Below are 20,593 nucleotides of genomic sequence, written 5' to 3'. Positions count from 1 at the left end.
ACACAGTCAACCACCGTGTCCTCCTCCATCGGCTCGCGGCAGCAGGGATCACCGGGACGGCACTTAGTTGGACAGAATCCTTCCTCACCGGACGCACGTTCCAGGTATGGGACGGCATCTACCACTCAGCCACCCTCCCCCTCACAAGCGGGGTCCCGCAGGGATCTTCCCTGAGCCCGACGCTGTTTAACGCATATATGGCTCCCCTGGAAGACGTGGTGACACCATTTAACATAAAAATGGTAAGCTACGCTGACGACACTCAACTGGTCGTCTCTCTATCCCAACTAGCCGACCACCCAGAGAAACTGGCGAACTGCCTTACCCAAATACACAGCTGGATGAGTGATTCATCACTAAAATTAAATGGGTCTAAGACCGAAGTGATGCTCCTGGGAAAACAATGGGCAACCATCCCCCCAACAGTCTGGCCCGACGTATTCGGAGAAATCCCCTCCCCGAAGCGTGAAATCAAAACCCTTGGAGTATGGCTCGAACCGGAGCTCACCATGAAGACGCAAGCGGCCAAAACTGCTGGCACCTGTTTTGGGCTCATGCGCACCACCCGTAAGATCCTCCCATTACTTCCTCCTCCCTCTAGGAAACTTCTCATCCAGGGGCTAGTTTTGTCCCGTCTTGACTACAGCAATATGGTCTACCTGGGCGCCCCAGAGGCCACCCTGACTAGACTACAGCGGACACAGAACGCTGCGGCCCGTCTGCTCACGAACCTTCCTTCGAGAGTGTCAGTAAACCAGCCCTCAAGGCCTTGCACTGGCTCCCTGTTCGCCAAAGGGTGGAATTCAAAGCCATGTGTACAACACACAAACTTATCAACGGATCTGGCCCTACTATCCTCAGCAGCCTGGTCACCCCCTACAAAGCATCCATATCCCTCCGTTCAGACAGTGAGCACCTGGCCAACGTCCCCAAATTCAAAAGGACCCGCACCGGAGGCCGACGATTCTCAGTACAAGCGGCCGTGAGATGGAATTCCCTCCCACGCACCCTCAGACTGGAAGCCATCTACCTGACCTTTCGCAAAAAACTGAAAACGCACCTATTCCCGAAATAACTGTTCCTCCTCCCTCCCTCTCCTTACAGGATAAACAATCTCCTTACAGCGTGGGGATGCCCTTGGGTCACCAGGCGCTATACAAATCGCTAAAATAAAAAAATAAAAAAAATAAATAGTCTAATCATGGGTCCCATTCTGCAACTCTGGGCAATAGCTTGCTTAATCTCCACAACGGCCCCAACAGCGCTAGGATCCCTGGCTTCACCTAGGCGGTGCCCAGGAGTGGGCACTTCATAGGGAAAGGCCAGGAAGGGTTCCACAGCGGTATGTGTACAGCGCCTGGAGACCCCTTTGGGGGTGATACGTGCGCTATATAAGCACTACATTTACATTTACAATGTGCCCTCTTGGTGCCCATCAAGACAGCCTGGAGGCTCTTGGACCTGGACGTGCGTGCAGGAGGGCATCACATGTGCTGCTTAAGCTTGCTTTCCCAGTCGGGGGCCGTTCCCCATTTACGAAGAGACAACATTCCAATGCCTTGTTAGACCCAGTATTTAGCGTTGAGATTAAAGTAGAAATCACAGAATGCCTTAAAAAGAATGGACATCAAAACACATAATATAGGCACAGATGACAACGTGCATACACTCTTAAGGTAGTGTTGAAAGGAGCATGTATTGCAAAGCAATACGAGAGACTAAAAACGCTTTGGGCATTTATGAAAGAATGGTAGATGGAGATCTGCAAGGTAGAACTCAAGCAGGAACTCATTTTATATTCTTCAATGTTGGCTGTCCTTCAACAAAAGAAAAAAACCAAACACAGAATAATACAAAACAGCAGAACACAAAATTAAGCACCAGCCTATGTGGGCAGCAAGTCGCTCTTATGGGGAAAAGCCACGTGGGCCAGTCATAATATTGCGGAGATGACCAGCTGTGCCATCGTGTGGAGAATACTACACACATTCGCTGCATTCTATTCCGTCCTCTATGCTTCAAGACCTCACAGAGCAACTCTCCAAAGACTAGAATACCTTGATAGGGTCGCCCTGGCGGGGCTGGGTAGCGGGCAGCGCTTCACCACCAAAGAGGTAACTGCAGTTATTCAGGGATTGCCTGGCAGTAAGTCACCCAGCATGGATGGACTGCTGAAATAATTCCACAAAGAATTTGCCTCTGCATTAGCATGCAAGAAGCTAATCCTCCCTCACCTCTCCACGAGGGAAGCACTCTTGAATCACACTTTTTAAACCCGGAAACCCACCAGGAACAGTACAAATCACAGAGGCCACTATCACTCATTAACGCAGATTCCATAACGTTGGCTAAAATAATAGCGACTAGGCTGCTCCCTGATCTGGTTCTGCCAGACCAGTCTGGATTCATTCCTGCGAGGTCCACATCTCAGAAACTAAGATGAATGTTCGCACTTATTGGCCAACTGCACACTGGCAGGGGACACAGTCCTTCTAGATGCAGCCCCAAGGTGTTCGATTCTTTGGAGCTGAAAATCCTGTTCTCCGTGCTTCGGAGGATGGACATCCCACCACGTCTTTTGGATTGGATCCCATTACTGTACACCTCTCCCGGTGCACACATCTGGACTAATGGGACAGTGTCTGATCCTATTACAATAAAACATGGAACCAGAGAGGGCTGCCCCCCCCCTTATTTTATTTGTGTAGCAGCAGAACCCCTGGTGTGCAGATTTTGACAACACTACTTTGACTTCGAACTGAACTTCACTAACCACAAACTACTTGTGTTACTATACTCTGACACATGGTAGTATATGTCCGGAACCCCAGAGACAACCTATTCCCACTACTAGAAAATGCAAGACATTTGGCTTTCACTCTGGTCCGCAAAGACTGAGTAAGTCCCTCGTGCTCCCCCTAACTTCTCCTTCAAGACAAGACTTGCCCGCTTCAGTACCTACTCAAGTGGCGTGATGGCTCAATGAAATACTTGGGGATATGGGGTGTTCGAGACTCCAAAATCAGTATACGTGAGAACTATAGCATGGTAATCAATAGACTTGAAAAGCTAATTAGAAGATGGATGGCATTGCCATCTCTCTAGCAGGTAGGTGCTGAAATGTATTATCCTTACTAAGTTTTTATATTTTTCCAGCAATATACCGCTTATACTTACTCATCAATTCTGAAAGACCATGCAGTCTGTACTGGTCAAGTTTGCATCGGCTGGCAAGCAACTCATGCTAAGGTGGGAAATTCTCACTTTACCATGCCAGTAAAGAGGTTTAATCTTGCGTGATCTGGAGATGTATTTCCTCTGTGTCCAAGCTCAATTTGCCTAATTCTGACCCTACACACCTCCATTTCTACCTCTCTCTGTGATTGAAAGACACTGTGTGGCCTGTGCCACTTGCATGCTCTATTGACACATCAAGCAACAACCACACAATAGTAATAAATACTGCTTGCTATACCACATTGGAATCATGCAACGTGAGTTCAGGTCTATTTAGTCAGAATTTCCATAAACCATGCCCAGCTCACTTCGACCAGTAAAGAGAAATCATTACAGATCTTCACTAATCTTAAACCGAGAAAACTAGGTGACTTGTTCCCTGGAGAGGGTTTTAATCAACTCCACAATTTTGGCAGCCATGACAAACGTGTCCCGCTGTTGATCGAATATGAATTTACCTTAAAAAAAAAAAGACAAGAGGCGTTTGGCAAAACGGGAACAGTTGGTTTAATTAAACAGTTCGGCCAGGAGAACAGTTACAGAAAGGGGTCTGAGGACTGTCTCAAAGTACAAACAATCTGAGCAAGTTTTTATACATTTTTTGGGTATCATAAAAGTACTCCCAGTGATCCTTGCTTGGTAAAAGAACGTGGCCCTTGTCTGTGGAGTCATAAATAAGGCCCCTGATAATAAATCCACGTGGGCCTTGACCATGTTTGGACACAATGAGGGCCAGAGAGTAACGTGTCCAGATGTACGACATAAGGATCACTCTGAGAATTGTGTGTGCTGTGTCCTGATTGGCTATGTGTTAACTTCATGTTGCATCTGATTTTATGATATTTTGAGAATGCCCACACCCCTCGGGCCATGTGGGCTTTATTGGGGCCAATCTCCCTGGACTATAGTGGTCTTGCTGTGGGGGATGGGCCTGAGTTTCCTGTTTAAGCATCCATCTGCCGGCTATGTGCCACCCCACCTGAGAAGTGTCAATCAGTAACCTCAGGCCTTTGTTGCAGAGCCTGTCTGACCACCTATATCTGAGTCGGGGTTGGCAGAGATTTCATGATGGGCGAGTATGTTAATAGTGTTGCGATTTCGCTCGTACATTCAGGTGTATAACATTGGCATTGATGTTATCAATATTAACACGGCAAATAATTTTTCTATACTGTAGACTCCTCGAGGCATGTGGTGCTGCATTCAACACCTTCCATCTCAAACCACCTCACTTTAAAACTCTCTCTCTCCTCCTCACTGCCACATCCCACAAGTGTTTGGTCACAAGCTTACATAAATCCACGCAGACAGAGGGATAGATTATGTTATCATTTTGTGATGGATGGAATCAAGCGCTTCCTGAAGAGACCAGTCATTTAGTTGCTCATAAACTTGAATGCTGTTTGTTAGAAATAGGGGTCTCTAGTTGACAGTTTGTTACCCTGTCCAAGTAGAGACTCTTCTTCCTAGTCAGGATAAGGAGGATACACTGCTAAAATAAAACCTGCTCACTCCCTTGGAAGCTTGACACGAGCAGTCAGGCTTATCTCAGAGGCAGTGTGTAAAGCATTTGCACATAACCAACAGTAATACAGTGAAAACACTGCAAAAGGGCACCACACCAGCTTTAGAAAAATATCCAACATTTTATTTGTGTAAAACAAGACCAATAACAATCCACCATACAGTTCTTAGAAATAACAATAAAAATGGACTTAAAATAAAGTTCCTTGAAGTTGATAGCTCCTTCTGGGGCTATCATGGCGTCGTGAACAATAAATTCAAACAGTTCTACTTGACCGTGGCGTCGTGAGCATGTTACGGTGTCGGGAAGTCCTGCAAACAGTACATTTAGAAATGCAGGGCATCAGTGACCTCGTGAACTTCGAAGAGCTGGTGTCGGTAGGCGTCGGTTCCGGAGGTCACTGCAGGAGTCGTCGGGCCCTGGAAGTCACACGGGGTGCAGATCGAACTCCGTGTGGTTGAAGTCGGGAGCGCCGGTGTCAGGACTGCGGTTCGAGGTGCAGTGTGCGGTGCCCTCAGTGAGACCAGGGCTGCGGTACGAAGTTGGGCGATGCTCATTATGGTGCTAGCAAGTGACAGTGCAGGCAGCAGAGTCGTCTTTGCTGAAGAGCTGTTGTCGGCTGGCGAACTGGAGTCGATGGTACCGGCATCGGTAGGCCAAGGCTGCAGTGTGGGACGAGGCTGTGCGCCGTGTAACTTACGAGCGGCGCGCTCAAACCACGATGCAAGAGGCGGTGTTAATGTAGGCATGAAACATCGTCGTCGGTGATACCAGGGCGGCAGGTTGAAGAGAGGTGATGCGAAGTGCAGTGCCCACAGGTCGCAGTGCAAGCTGCGGTTCGGTGCCGTTGTCGGGCATCGTCAGTGAGACCAGGGTTGCGGTGTGAAGTGCAGAAGTGCCCTGTGTGGGGCCTTCAGGACACGGAGCCGGCAGCGGTGTCGTAGATGGCATTGGGTTGCTTTTTCTTCTGTTGCAGCACAAAACACACAGTTCCCAGTGCTGGTAGCAGATGAACTTGAAGTCTTTGCTGTTCCTGAGACTTATTGAACAGGGGGCAAGCTCTAACTCAAGCCCTTGGAGAAACTCAAACAACAAAGTTGCAGAATGTTTAGTCCAGTCCTTTCTCTGCCCAAGACAGAAGCAGCCACTGCAGGCCAACACAGCACAGCACACAGCAAAGTAGTAGTTTCTCCTCACAGCTTCTTGGCAGATTCCTCGATCCAAAAGAGTTCTAAAGTCCTGGGGTCAGGGCCCCAATATTCATACCACATTTTCTCTTTGTGGCAAAGGTCTCTTAGCCTAATCCAAACCAGTTCTGCCCTCTCTGGAACGGCTTTACTTCAGGAGGTGGAGCCATCTTTGTGCAGATGAAACACTGCCTATTCAACTGCTAGTGAATACTCCTCTCATCACTCTAAATGCAGGCCAGGCCTATTCAGCCCATCTATGAGTCACCCAGCAAAGGCAGGACACTCCTCCAGCCCCCTTGTGGTTGGCTACATTGAATGCACACCCCCAGCCCGTCACTCCAAAACCAGACAGTCAATACACAAACCAGCAGAGGCACACAGCTGCAACAAAATGCAAAACAATGTTAAACAAGAAAATGCTTACTTTCTAAAAGTGGCATTTTCAAACACACAATTTAAAAACCATTTCCCTAAAAAGATGTGTTATTAAGTTCAGATAGCCTTAGCTCCATTTCTCCATCTTGTCCCAATGGAAAGTTATACTTGTAAGATGTTACAAAGTAACCCCGATATTAGCCTATGGGACAGATAGCCTTTCAATAGTGAAAAACGAATTTGTCAGTATTTCACTATCAGGACATGTCACACACACCAGCATATGTCCTACCTTTCACATAGACTGTGCCCTGCCCATGGGGGTACCTTCGGCATACCCGAGGGGTGCCTTGCATGTAACAAATGGCAAGGTTAGGCCTGGCAAGTAGGGGAACTTGCCAGCTCGGCATGGCAGTCAAAACTGCGCGCAGACAATGCAGTGGCAGGTCTGAGACACCTTTGAAAGCCTACTTGTGTGTGTGGTGCAACCAGGGCTGCAGGCCAACTAGCAGCATTTGATTTACAGACACTGGGCACACACAGTGCACTGTACTAGGGACTTCGCAGTAAATCAAATAAGCTAAACATGGAAACACCAATCCATAACCTCAATTTACAGTAGGAGCACTTGCACTTTAACATTGAACAGAAGTGAGAAAGTGCACAGAGACATTAAACCAGCAAAACGAAGCCCAACATACCATACAAACAGGAGGTCAGAAAGCAAAAAAAGACAGGTGAAAAATGCCAAAAGATGCCAGGTCTAACATTATTGTCTAAGAGCAGACTGAGCATTATTCACTTTAAGTCTTGCATAGACTTTACCATACACAGTATAGTTTGATGACGTGCGGCTTTAGAGAAAATGCATCATGCTTAAGATGTAAGGCCCCAGTTGCTGACTACTTGCACCTAACTTGGGGATGCCCTGGGATCCAAAAATACAGGCACAGAATCACTCCGATGATAATCAGGATGACTGAACATCACATTCACAAAGATCAGCTCATCTGTCTACTGGGGCAGGTCAGGGATGTCTTGTTCGGTGTAATGAGATTTGTTGCAATAGTATTGTAGCTTGATAAATGACAGATTGCAGTGTGCTGGGATGAGGCTAGGTGCCCACATAAGATAAATTGTTTAAAGCCCTGATATACATTAACAGCTCGAAGCATATGAGGGATCTCCGCCTCTCTCCTCAACTCAAAGAGATAACTGAGAACTGCTTAAAAACTATTTGCTAAATTAAAACGCAGTCTGTAATCCAGGGTTGCATGGATCGGTTATTCTTTTCAGATCTGTTCGGTACTGTAACTCACACACACCAACTTGTGCTAACATAACCAAATATTTAACCAATCTCTGGAGCAAGCTTCATTCCCAGACATTTGGAAGAAAACAGTGGTATTCCCACTTCTAAAAAAAAGCTGGGCTCGGAATATATGACCCAGCTATCGCCCCATCTCTCAACTTCCCTATTTATCTAAAGTCTTGGATCGTTTAGTAAATAAGCAACTTACCACCTTCCTTGAATCTAACAATTTACTTGACTCCTCACAGACGGGCTTAAGAACCAACAATAGTTCCGAAGCCACTCTATTTGGCAGTGTCTGATAATATTAGATCACTAGTTGATTAAGGTAGAGCCGTAGCACTGATCCTACTGGATCTTACTGCGGCCTTCGACACTGTATCACACACCAAACTACTCCAAATCCTGCATAAAAAAGGGATCAGTTCCAAAGCCTTGTCATGGTTCGCCTCCTTTCTGAAAGATCGGACCCAAACAATTCATATGGGATCCTGCACTTTCACCTCAAAGAGCATTAAATACGGAGTCCCGCAGGGAGCTACCCTGAGCCCCACCAGATTTAATGCATATGTTTCATCTCTGGCGGATTTTAGTAGGAAATGGGGATTTGACATCTGCTCATATTCCGATGACACACAATTGGTGATCCCCCTGATAGACAGGCTGACAAAGACTGAGAACAACTTAATTAATTGTCTCACTGAACTCGCAGGTTGGATGTCTCAACACTGTCTAAACCTAAACGCTGGGAAATCTGAAATCCTACTTTTTGGGGGTGCCCAGGGTATTTGGGACAATAGCTGGTGCCCCAGGCACTAGGCACTGCCCCAGAACCCAAACGAGCGACAAAAGATTTGGGCATCATTTTCGATGACACTTTATCTATGCAGGACCAAATACGCACGTTGTGGGGAAAAGCCTATCCTATACTGCAACTTTTTAGATGACTCTTCCCCTGGATCCCACAGAACTGCAGACAAACGGTCACACAGGCTCTGCTTATGAGCAGACTGGATGACTGCAACGCCCTTTATGTTGGCATGGCCGACTATCTTCTCTCCAGACTTCAGGTGGTCCAGAGTGCCGCTGCCAAACTAATATGTAATAAAAAAAATACAGTTCAGCATCCTACTGCCTGAAGGAATTACATTGGCTACTAGTCCGTCCAAGAGCTAACTTCAAGTTCCTCTGTTTTGCGCATAGAACCCTACATAAAAAAAGTCCACACATCCTACAAGATAAATTACACTTCCACATCCCCTCGCATAACCTGAGATCATGCCACCAAGCCCTTGACTCAGTCAAACGTACAACCAAGGTCAGAATGGGCGACCAGTCCTTTTCCAAATCAGCCGCGGTCCTCTGGAATGGCCTGCCACTCGACGTTTGCCTAACAGACAACTACCATCTGTTCAGAAAAAAACTGAAAACCATCCTGTTTCCTAGACGCTGATCCCACCATTGATCAAACTGCAGTATACTCTAATCTGTCCTAGTGCTGTGATGTACCTTGGGACGATTGATGCGCATTACAAATACCGCAAAATACAAAATACAAGAAGGGTATATTGAAGTACCGTAACCAAGACACAGACACAGACAGACAGACAGACAAACAGACAGACAGACACACACACACACACACACGTACGTTGGGGCAAGAATTTCACTTTGTTCTTGGCTGTGTCCCCGACATTTCAACCCACTTGTACTAGTTTGTTGTGTAACATATGTATTCAGAATTATGCTGTATTGTGCTCAAGATCTCAAGACTTGTTTATTTGTAATCTTTTGACAAGCTTAGATATAATAAACAATAAAAAATCAAACATATTTGTAAAATAACACAGCTGGATGCTGCAGTAGAACACTAGGGATCAGCTGAAAGGCTGCTGCTGGAAGTACATGTTTTACTCAGTATGTCAGAATTTATTCAAACAAGGCTGAGGAAGATAGTGTGAACTTACAAAAAAATATCCTCTCATTTTAGCTACTGGCGCATCTTCCAAAACCTCCAAGAGAAAATCATGAGAGAAAACAGTTTTCTCTAAAACATGATTAATAAAGTCCCAGCAGAGGGTCGATCTGCATTTTTTAAAGGGTAAAATCGCCTTGAGAGTTCACCAGAATTCCTTAAAATTAGCAAACACCACCAAATGAATAATACTGTGACTAAAATATGATATCGCGCTTTATATATGCTCCTTTTGGGACCCTCAAAACCTGTCATTCACTACAATGCATTTCAATGGGGACTGTGTACCTGCGTCGTGTAATGGCTGTCATTAAACATTGTTCATGTCGTGGCCGGCCAATCAGGATTAACTATTCCCTAAAAAATGGCCAATTGGAGACTATCTGAACACCCACGGTCAAGATACACCTAACTTTGTAACCCCTTCATGCCCATCCCAGGTCCCTTTTTAAACGCTAATTTCTCAAATACAGGTGAATGGGTTTATAACAAAAAAATTCACAGAAAGTATGCTTTCTGAGTTAAGTTCTAACTTTTTTAGTGTAATACCATTCAGCCATTTTTTCCGGAATTGGAAAGCAAAGTTTCTATTGCAATGAACATGGAAAATCAATGTTTGCGGACCCCCTTTTCTTGGTCCCCATTGAAAGGATCAATAAAGGAGCCAAGTTGAATGGCCTTTTTTGTGTACTGTAAAGTTTTGTGCAGATTCATCAAAAAGTGCTAAAGTTATTAGCAAAACAAAAAACGCTCATCCTATGGAAACTCTGACACACATATAAGTATTTAGCGTACCGGATGACCGTTTTATAGGACTTGTGTCCTGCCCGGTTGTGTTACCATCTCTCTCCTACAGCCAGAGGCTCTGTTACCTGTTGTGTGCCAGTGATTCGCCAGCTCCAGTCCCCTCCGTGCTGACCTCCAACCCTCTTCACAAAGTCTGTCCTCAGTGCAAAGCCAAAGTCTTGGATCTCCTGGATCCCAAAATTGACCCCATCGTGCATGAGCCATCCGTAGCGGGGCAGCCGGTCGCCCTGCTCACAGGTGTGCCGCAGGCTGACGTCCATCTCTCGCTGCTGCATCCACATGAGACCTGCGGGGATGGACCCAAACAGAGACAGACAGGAGGGTGAGAGAAGAAAGATGGCCACTCAAAAGGGGTGAGATTCAGGGAGGAAGAAAGCGAGTCAGACAAAAAAACAATAAGGTGGGATTTTGAGGGATGGAGGGAGCGGGGAATACAGAGAAGTGGTTACAGAAAAGCAGAAGAGGAGAACAAAGGGGGCAACAACTAATACAATATTTGCTCAAAAAACATGAACCCATACTTTCACCTGGTGTCTGTTGGATTCCCACTGTACATACACATCTCTACCTATATATTGAGTTTCCCTTCCCTTCATTGTGTGAGCACTACAAACACACAGCACATTGCTACTTTTTCTTTCTCTAAGTGCCAAATTCGTTTTTTCTCAATGAATATGACAAGTTTTCGTAACCTCTTTTTGATATGATATTACAAATGGCTCTATAATAAACCCTAATTGAGTAGACTAGTTAAACTTTTTGCCTTCAGTAATTGTATTACTGCTTATTCTGGTTCAAGTTCAAAAGCTCTTTACTCGGCTGATGCAGCCATAAAAGACAAATAAAAACAGAATAAAACAAATGAAAATCGAGATTAAGATAATCAATGCATACACAATTAAAACAGTAGAGTTCCTCTCTCAGCAATAAACAGCTGTCAATAAAATGAACTCCCTGATGTCTATGTGATTGTTAAATTCATAGGTCATAAAAACTCTAAGATTCCAACATACATAATGATGAAAAGGTGACCAAACAGCAGTAATGAAAAAGCGCTTTCCGAAACCTAGGGGTGGTTTTAGCCCTCCACTGTTCTCTTGGATCTAATCGCAGCCTTTAAAAAACAACATACACTAAAGCAAATGCCCGGGTGCTCAACAAGTGTAGGTGATAGAAAGCCTCTCTACACCTCCCATGGCCAGGGTTTTTAGCAGACGTTTAAGAAAGTGCCTACGTGCATGATTAAAATAGGTAAAAAAAACGTATACTGTAGCAGAGATTGTTCCGAAGTGCTGTCGCAGGGACAGGGTGGAGCAGTACTCCCCGTTGTGGCATACGATGGTGCAAAACACAAAAGCCGCCATACAGTACAGGATCTCAAACAAAATAACAATGATCGCTCCCAGTGCGTTAATTCAAGTGAGAAAGCAAATGATCGGTAAAAAGAAAGCACTCTGCTTTTTAGGTTTTGCCTAGCGAAAGCTGCGCTCTGCGCAGCTTTTCGCGCAGGCGAAATCCTGTTGAGAACTGTAGGGTGCTTTGGGTCGGCCCTCGTCATTGATTGGCTGGCTCCGTAAACGGAGCCTTGCCATTGGACGAGGGGCCTGTCCGTCAATGCCGGACCAGACACGGGGGCGTTCCTGACATTCTTTGCCTTTTGCCGACGTCACGCGACGCCGGGAACGCCCCCGAGTCTGGTCCGGCATTGCCGGCACTACTGCGTCTCTTCTCCCCCGTTTCCCGCCCCGTGACTGGCCGGCCGGCCAATCCTAGCGCGGCCGGCCGGAAGTGCCCGCCCCCCGCAGCCCGGGGGAAGAAGGAAGACGGCAAGCAGTATGGCGGCGCCCGCGGGGCTCCCGTGGCCTGGAGGGAACCGCCGCCGTCGACGTTGCCGGTCTCCCATGCCGAAGAGGGAGACCGGAGAAGTGCCAGAGAGATTTTCGACGTTGCCGGTCTCCCATGCCGAAGAGGGAGACCGGAGAAGTGCCGCCGTCGCAAGGTGCAGGTGAGTCGATTTGTTTTTTTGTATTTTTTTTTCCCCTCCTCTCTTCCCCTGCCTTCCTGCCCCAACCTCTCTCCCCCTGTCTCCTACCTTCACTCGTCATGTCCTCCCCGCCTTCCTCGTCTCCGGCCGGGCTCCCGGCTGCTGCTCTGGAGGCCTGAGAGGTGGAGCCCTGTCCGGGGAGTTCCCTGCACCGGCATGTACGTGCAGACACGAGCCGGGCCTCGGGGGTCTGCTGGTCTCCGTTTCCGTTTCACCTTCTCCCTTACCTCCCTACTCTACCCACCTGCAGCTCTCGCTTCTACTGTCACCCACTTACCCTCCCACCTCTTATTCACTGCAGCTTCCAATGTAAATGAATGAATGAAAAACAGAAATTTGCCGCTGCTTTGGGAAAAGAATCAAAGGGGTTTCCAATTACACAAGGACTGATTTTGAAAAGAGCCTTTTTTTTCTACCTCCCACCACTTTGTGGGTGGGTGACCCCCACCACCTTTGTCAAGCACCAGTGGCTGACAAACCCGAACAAAAAGCTCCGGATTCACACCCAGAGCCAAGGGGAGAAACGAAAGCCTTTGTCTCAGCGAGCTGGAGGAGGGCAGGAAAAGTTTCTGGCATTTACGTGTTTTTCTCGCCTCGTGTGTTCGGTCGGCGCCTGCAGCAGCACTGCCCCCTCCTATGAGAGCCGAACGCATGAACAACAGAGCACATGGCTGGCAGCACACAATGAGCTGTGTGCACACTTGGCAACCTCTGGAGCACGCACGACGAGGCACACTGCCCAAAGCACATGTGCGTCCGTTCATATGCGGGTGGTGTGCTTTAAATTTACTCAGCCACCTCGCTGTTTTAAAGGCACAGCGTAAAAAGTAAAAAAAAGGCGATTGCTGTAGTGCTAGCTTTGGGTGCCGCATTTTTACACCTCAAGTTGAGATTACTAGAGGAGAGCCTATATGTCAGAAAGTATATGGGAGCTTCTGCCCTGAAAGAAAGAAGTGAAAGAGTGTGTAATGACGTTGTGCACATATTTGGAGTGACAACGTCTGGAGGGCCTTTGTCTGTCTTGTGACCTGGACGATTGGTAGCATTGATATGTAGATGTTGCAAGTTGAATCACATTGAGTCACTGGTTGAGTTGGTGGCAATGTCCAGCCGCGCAATAAAAGTGCTGCCACCTTTCCCTTGGGTGGGGTGAGGGCACGAGCGCAGCACTGTCACTGGCGTATGCAGTGGAGCAGCAGGGGGGGCATCGAGGGCAAAGAAAGGACTGCAAGAAGAGCTTCAAAGAGTGAAGTAGGTGCACACTGTACTGTACTAGGCTACGGGGGAGCTGTAGTATGATGATGGCTGCAGGAGGAGGAAGGGAGGTTTGAGCGCTTCATTAGATAACATGGGTTCAAAAACGGGCAATGGGGTACATTGAGTGCACTACTGCAACTACACACGGTTATTTGTTAGATTCCGCAAGCAATGAATACGTACACCACGGTTGATTTAATCACAACGTGTTTTATAAGAGCCTGCTCCTGGGGCGCAGCTGTTTCACAGCGGGGCACATAAGCGGCTGTGTTGTTATTTAATAACTTACTAGCGTTTGGTATGTCAACTTTGGAGCCATAATCGCGAAGTCGCCCCTGCCAGGAATCGAGCATGTAAAAACGTAGGTAGCACCAGTAGCATAGCCGTTGTGTCCGGGCCCTGGTGCAGGGAAGGAAAAGTGCCCTAGACGCAGGTTCAACAGGGTTGAACAGAAGTCTGAAGTCCAATTAAATTGTTGCATTAAAAACAATAGAGCCAATAGAGCTGCAGTTTTCTATCGTGAAAGACGACGATCGGCCATTTTGGATGAGGATACACACGTGGTCTCTTCCAACAGCTGCCATTGGTTTGTATCACCTAAGAGAATCCTTACAAAGCATCAGTCATTGCAGGCTGTCTCCATAGTGAGACTGGCACTTTACTGGCACTCTGGAGGCCTGAGAGGTGGAGCCCTGTCCGGGGAGTTCCCTGCACCGGCATGTACGTGCAGACACGAGCCGGGCCTCGGGGGTCTGCTGGTCTCCGTTTCCGTTTCACCTTCTCCCTTACCTCCCTACTCTACCCACCTGCAGCTCTCGCTTCTACTGTCACCCACTTACCCTCCCACCTCTTATTCACTGCAGCTTCCAATGTCCTGATCCCCAGTCGCTCCTTTCTCTCTCGCACTCCACCCCTTCCTGCCCCTCTTTAGGCCTTTGCAGATGTATTCCCCCCCCCCTTAGCTCCTCCTGCATTCCTTTCCCCTCATCCCCTCTGTTCACCCGTTCTCTACTCTCTCCTTTCGTGCCTCCCTGTTCTGTCACTCACGTTCCCTCCCTCTGCTGCTACCACACTTTCTCCTCTCCAAACACTTTACTCAGACTCTCACTGCCCGCAACACTCCGGGTGTTCTGCCCTCCTCTTTTGTTCCCTCTCTCCGCAATCTTGTTTTTAATGATCAGTTCTGTGGTTCGCTCTGTTTCTGACCGCCGGGTCCGTGTTAACTGTGCCATCCCCTTTTATGTTCGGTGTAAAGTGCTCCCATGCCGCGAGATCAGAGCTGCGAGTGGGAGGTTGCCTGACAGGTGGCAGAGAGGGGACAGACCAAATGTAGTGCTCTAGGGCAGAGTCGGGTAGTTAAACCTGTACTTAGTGCCCAGGGTCATGATTGACCAGGAACACCTGTTGAGTGCCTAGACAAGGTCCCAGGAAGATTCATCTACACTAGCGTTCTCCAAAGTCGGTCCTGGAGGCCCAGATCAATGGCAGATTTTTTTCATATCCCCATTCAGAAAAAATGTAGTTATCTTAAAAATCTGGCATGGATCCGGCCCTCCAGGACCGACTTTGTTAGAACCCTGATCTACATCATTCAGTAACCGTAAATCAGGTATGATGTTTACGATTGACTGTGACATACATTATTAACATACGCAGTTGTTTATAATTATATCATTAACACAAGTTTAGATAATCAATACTATTTGTACTATGCCTGGCTAGAATCCACGTTTGGTTGAATGATTAATGCTGGTTTTCTTACACAGTAATAATAAGCTTAGGTCCCATATTGTCCCTACGATGTGTACAATTCTCACACTAGTTTCTCGTTACCTATTCTTTCCCAAGCACAACCTTGGAAATGTGAGAGAGTCTGATCACACTTTGTACTCTGGCCTGGATATGTGAGACAGTGAACTCATTCCTTTCCTCCCACTACCACCATCTATAAAAGCTGTGGGTTTTAGCAGATCGGAAGCCAGGGAGCACAGTGGCAGATCAGTGAGTGTCCTGTCCATGAACTGGAAAACAATTACTAACACTTGAGCTTTGTTCTCTACAGCTAGGTTGAGAAAATGTGTGAGGGTTTGAACTCAAACTGTGAGTTAGTATGCAGAGGCTCGGTGAGACCCATGTCTGCTTGTGCCTCCGTTTTCGTGCCCCTGTTGCCTGCTTGTGCCTCTGTGTGCCCCTGTTGCCTGCTTGTGCCTCTGTGTGCCCCTGTTGCCTGCTTGTGCCTCCGTGTCCCCCTGTTGCCTGCTTGTGCTGTGTGGGTGTGTGTGGAGGGCTCTGTGTGGCTGTGTGTGTAGGAAGCTTTGTGTGGCTGTGTGTGTGGGGGGCTCTGTGTAGCCGTGTGTGTGGGGGGCTCTGTGTGTGTGGGGCGCTCTAAGTGGCTGTGTGTGAGGGGCTCTGTGTGGGGGTGTGTGTGGGGGGGCTCTGTGTGTGTTTGTGTGTCATTTGCGATAGATAAAGCTAGTGGCATTGTAAATGACAATGCCATTTATTTATGTTAAAAAAAACATAAATAAAAATAATGTCAAGAGCAATGCCAATAGCTCTAACTTTAACAAAGGCAAAACCATTGCATTGTAAATGCTTGTTAGGTTTTGCCTCGCCAAAAAGATGCGCTCTGCGCATCTTTTTCGCGCAGGCGAAAACCTGATGAGAATTGTAGTGTGCTTTGGGTCGGCCCTCCTCATTCATTGGCTGGCTCCGTAAATGGAGCCTTGCCATTGGACGAGGGGCCTGTCCGTCAATGCCGGACCAGACACGGGGGCGTTCCCGACATTCTTTGGCTTTTGCCGACGTCACGCGACGCCAGGAACGCCCCCGATTCTGTTCCGGCATTGCCGGCACCTCCCTTGCTCCCCCTCCCGCTTGTTTCCTGGTGCCCGCCTTCGTGCTCCGGCCGGCCGTCGTCAGCTCTCTCCTCCCCCTTTCCCGCCCCCTCCCGCTTCTCTCTGATGCCCGCCTTCCGGTGAGACACTGTAATGCCACTGAAAGCCCTGGATGGACTGGGCTGGGTCCGGGTCAGTCTGCTCGGTAGTGGGCTGACTAAAGCGTGAACGCTTGAAAACAGCTTGAAACATTGAAAGAACATATTTGAACCAGCCTTTGACAATAAATTATGACGTAATGCAGCTAACACAAATGTAACGTGTGAAACTGCAGACTGTTATGTTCAGCCAGAGTGGAGCTTCAGAGTGGAGCTTCAGAGTGCAGAGTGGAGCTTCAGAGTGGAGCTTCAGAGTGCAGAGTGGAGCTTCAGAGTGGAGCTTCAGAGTGCAGAGTGGAGCTTCAGAGTGGAGCTTCAGAGTGCAGAGTGGAGCTTCAGAGTGGAGCTTCAGAGTGCAGAGTGGAGCTTCAGAGTGGAGCTTCAGAGTGCAGAGTGGAGCTTCAGAGTGGAGCTTCAGAGTGGAGCTTCAGAGTGCAGAGTGGAGCTTCAGAGTGGAGCTTCAGAGTGGAGCTTCAGAGTGGAGCTTCAGAGTGGAGCTTCAAAGTGGAGCTTCAAAGTGGAGCTTCAGAGTGGAGCTTCAAAGTGGAGCTTCAGAGTGCAGAGTGGAGCTTCAGAGTGGAGCTTCAGAGTGCAGAGTGGAGCTTCAGAGTGGAGCTTCAGAGTGGAGCTTCAGAGTGCAGAGTGGAGCTTCAGAGTGGAGCTTCAGAGTGGAGCTTCAAAGTGGAGCTTCAGAGTGCAGAGTGGAGCTTCAGAGTGGAGCTTCAGAGTGCAGAGTGGAGCTTCAGAGTGGAGCTTCAGAGTGGAGCTTCAGAGTGCAGAGTGGAGCTTCAGAGTGGAGCTTCAGAGTGGAGCTTCAGAGTGGAGCTTCAGAGTGGAGCTTCAGAGTGGAGCTTCAGAGTGGAGCTTCAAAGTGGAGCTTCAGAGTGGAGCTTCAAAGTGGAGCTTCAGAGTGCAGAGTGGAGCTTCAGAGTGGAGCTTCAGAGTGGAGCTTCAGAGTGCAGAGTGGAGCTTCAGAGTGGAGCTTCAGAGTGGAGCTTCAGAGTGGAGCTTCAGAGTGGAGCTTCAGAGTGGAGCTTCAGAGTGCAGAGTGGAGCTTCAGAGTGCAGAGTGGAGCTTCAGAGTGGAGCTTCAGAGTGCAGAGTGGAGCTTCAGAGTGGAGCTTCAGAGTGCAGAGTGGAGCTTCAGAGTGGAGCTTCAGAGTGCAGAGTGGAGCTTCAGAGTGGAGCTTCAGAGTGCAGAGTGGAGCTTCAGAGTGGAGCTTCAGAGTGCAGAGTGGAGCTTCAGAGTGGAGCTTCAGAGTGGAGCTTCAGAGTGCAGAGTGGAGCTTCAGAGTGGAGCTTCAGAGTGGAGCTTCAGAGTGGAGCTTCAGAGTGGAGCTTCAGAGTGGAGCTTCAAAGTGGAGCTTCAGAGTGCAGAGTGGAGCTTCAGAGTGGAGCTTCAGAGTGCAGAGTGGAGCTTCAGAGTGGAGCTTCAGAGTGCAGAGTGGAGCTTCAGAGTGGAGCTTCAGAGTGGAGCTTCAGAGTGCAGAGTGGAGCTTCAGAGTGGAGCTTCAGAGTGCAGAGTGGAGCTTCAGAGTGGAGCTTCAGAGTGGAGCTTCAGAGTGCAGAGTGGAGCTTCAGAGTGGAGCTTCAGAGTGCAGAGTGGAGCTTCAGAGTGGAGCTTCAGAGTGCAGAGTGGAGCTTCAGAGTGGAGCTTCAGAGTGCAGAGTGGAGCTTCAGAGTGGAGCTTCAGAGTGCAGAGTGGAGCTTCAGAGTGGAGCTTCAGAGTGCAGAGTGGAGCTTCAGAGTGGAGCTTCAGAGTGGAGCTTCAGAGTGGAGCTTCAGAGTGGAGCTTCAGAGTGCAGAGTGGAGCTTCAGAGTGGAGCTTCAGAGTGGAGCTTCAGAGTGGAGCTTCAGAGTGGAGCTTCAGAGTGGAGCTTCAAAGTGGAGCTTCAGAGTGCAGAGTTGAGCTTCAGAGTGGAGCTTCAGAGTGCAGAGTGGAGCTTCAGAGTGGAGCTTCAGAGTGCAGAGTGGAGCTTCAGAGTGGAGCTTCAGAGTGCAGAGTGGAGCTTCAGAGTGGAGCTTCAGAGTGCAGAGTGGAGCTTCAGAGTGGAGCTTCAGAGTGCAGAGTGGAGCTGCAGAGTGGAGCTTCAGAGTGGAGCTTCAGAGTGCAGAGTGGAGCTTCAGAGTGGAGCTTCAGAGTGCAGAGTGGAGCTTCAGAGTGGAGCTTCAGAGTGCAGAGTGGAGCTTCAGAGTGGAGCTTCAGAGTGGAGCTTCAGAGTGGAGCTTCAGAGTGGAGCTTCAGAGTGGAGCTTCAGAGTGCAGAGTGGAGCTTCAGAGTGGAGCTTCAGAGTGGAGCTTCAGAGTGGAGCTTCAGAGTGGAGCTTCAGAGTGGAGCTTCAGAGTGCAGAGTGGAGCTTCAGAGTGGAGCTTCAGAGTGCAGAGTGGAGCTTCAGAGTGGAGCTTCAGAGTGCAGAGTCGAGCTTCAGAGTGGAGCTTCAGAGTGCAGAGTGGAGCTTCAGAGTGGAGCTTCAGAGTGCAGAGTGGAGCTTCAGAGTGGAGCTTCAGAGTGGAGCTTCAGAGTGCAGAGTGGAGCTTCAGAGTGCAGAGTGGAGCTTCAGAGTGCAGAGTGGAGCTTCAGAGTGGAGCTTCAGAGTGGAGCTTCAGAGTGGAGCTTCAGAGTGGAGCTTCAGAGTGGAGCTTCAGAGTGGAGCTTCAGAGTGGAGCTTCAGATTCAGAGTGGAGCTGCAGAGTGGAGCTGCAGAGTGGAGCTTCAGAGTGGAGCTTCAGAGTGGAGCTTCAGAGTGCAGAGTGGAGCTTCAGAGTGGAGCTTCAGAGTGCAGAGTGGAGCTTCAGAGTGGAGCTTCAGAGTGGAGCTTCAGAGTGCAGAGTGGAGCTTCAGAGTGGAGCTTCAGAGTGGAGCTTCAGAGTGCAGAGTGGAGCTTCAGAGTGGAGCTTCAGAGTGGAGCTTCAGAGTGGAGCTTCAGAGTGCAGAGTGGAGCTTCAGAGTGGAGCTTCAGAGTGCAGAGTGGAGCTTCAGAGTGCAGAGTGGAGCTTCAGAGTGGAGCTTCAGAGTGCAGAGTGGAGCTTCAGAGTGGAGCTTCAGAGTGCAGAGTGGAGCTTCAGAGTGGAGCTTCAGAGTGCAGAGTGGAGCTTCAGAGTGGAGCTTCAGAGTGCAGAGTGGAGCTTCAGAGTGGAGCTTCAGAGTGCAGAGTGGAGCTTCAGAGTGGAGCTTCAGAGTGCAGAGTGGAGCTTCAGAGTGGAGCTTCAGAGTGCAGAGTGGAGCTTCAGAGTGGAGCTTCAGAGTGGAGCTTCAGAGTGCAGAGTGGAGCTTCAGAGTGGAGCTTCAGAGTGGAGCTTCAGAGTGGAGCTTCAGAGTGGAGCTTCAGAGTGGAGCTTCAGAGTGGAGCTTCAGAGTGCAGAGTGGAGCTTCAGAGTGGAGCTTCAGAGTGCAGAGTGGAGCTTCAGAGTGGAGCTTCAGAGTGCAGAGTGGAGCTTCAGAGTGGAGCTTCAGAGTGCAGAGTGGAGCTTCAGAGTGCAGAGTGGAGCTTCAGAGTGGAGCTTCAGAGTGCAGAGTGGAGCTTCAGAGTGCAGAGTGGAGCTTCAGAGTGGAGCTTCAGAGTGCAGAGTGGAGCTTCAGAGTGCAGAGTGGAGCTTCAGAGTGCAGAGTGGAGCTTCAGAGTGCAGAGTGGAGCTTCAGAGTGCAGAGTGGAGCTTCAGAGTGGAGCTTCAGAGTGGAGCTTCAGAGTGGAGCTTCAGAGTGGAGCTTCAGAGTGGAGCTTCAGAGTGCAGATTCAGAGTGGAGCTGCAGAGTGGAGCTGCAGAGTGGAGCTGCAGAGTGGAGCTGCAGAGTGGAGCTGCAGAGTGGAGCTGCAGAGTGGAGCTTCAGAGTGGAGCTTCAGAGTGGAGCTTCAGAGTGCAGAGTGGAGCTTCAGAG

At 48.8% G+C, this 20,593-nt stretch overlaps 1 protein-coding gene across 1 annotated transcript in view; it reads right to left on the bottom strand.

Annotated features, from left to right (window-relative positions):
- MOGS (mannosyl-oligosaccharide glucosidase) overlaps positions 1-20,593 on the bottom strand; it is a 61,939-nt gene that overhangs the window by 16,150 nt on the left and 25,196 nt on the right. Inside the window, exon 3 of the mRNA XM_078678793.1 lies at positions 10,487-10,707. Within this exon, the coding sequence (XP_078534919.1) occupies positions 10,487-10,707 (221 nt within the window). The remainder of the gene's footprint in view (positions 1-10,486; positions 10,708-20,593) is intronic.

The sequence above is a fragment of the Lissotriton helveticus genome, chromosome 2_2, assembly GCF_964261635.1.
Source record: "Lissotriton helveticus chromosome 2_2, aLisHel1.1, whole genome shotgun sequence".
In the NCBI taxonomy this organism is placed as follows: domain Eukaryota; kingdom Metazoa; phylum Chordata; class Amphibia; order Caudata; family Salamandridae; genus Lissotriton; species Lissotriton helveticus.
This window is presented reverse-complemented; position numbering and strand designations above follow the sequence as displayed.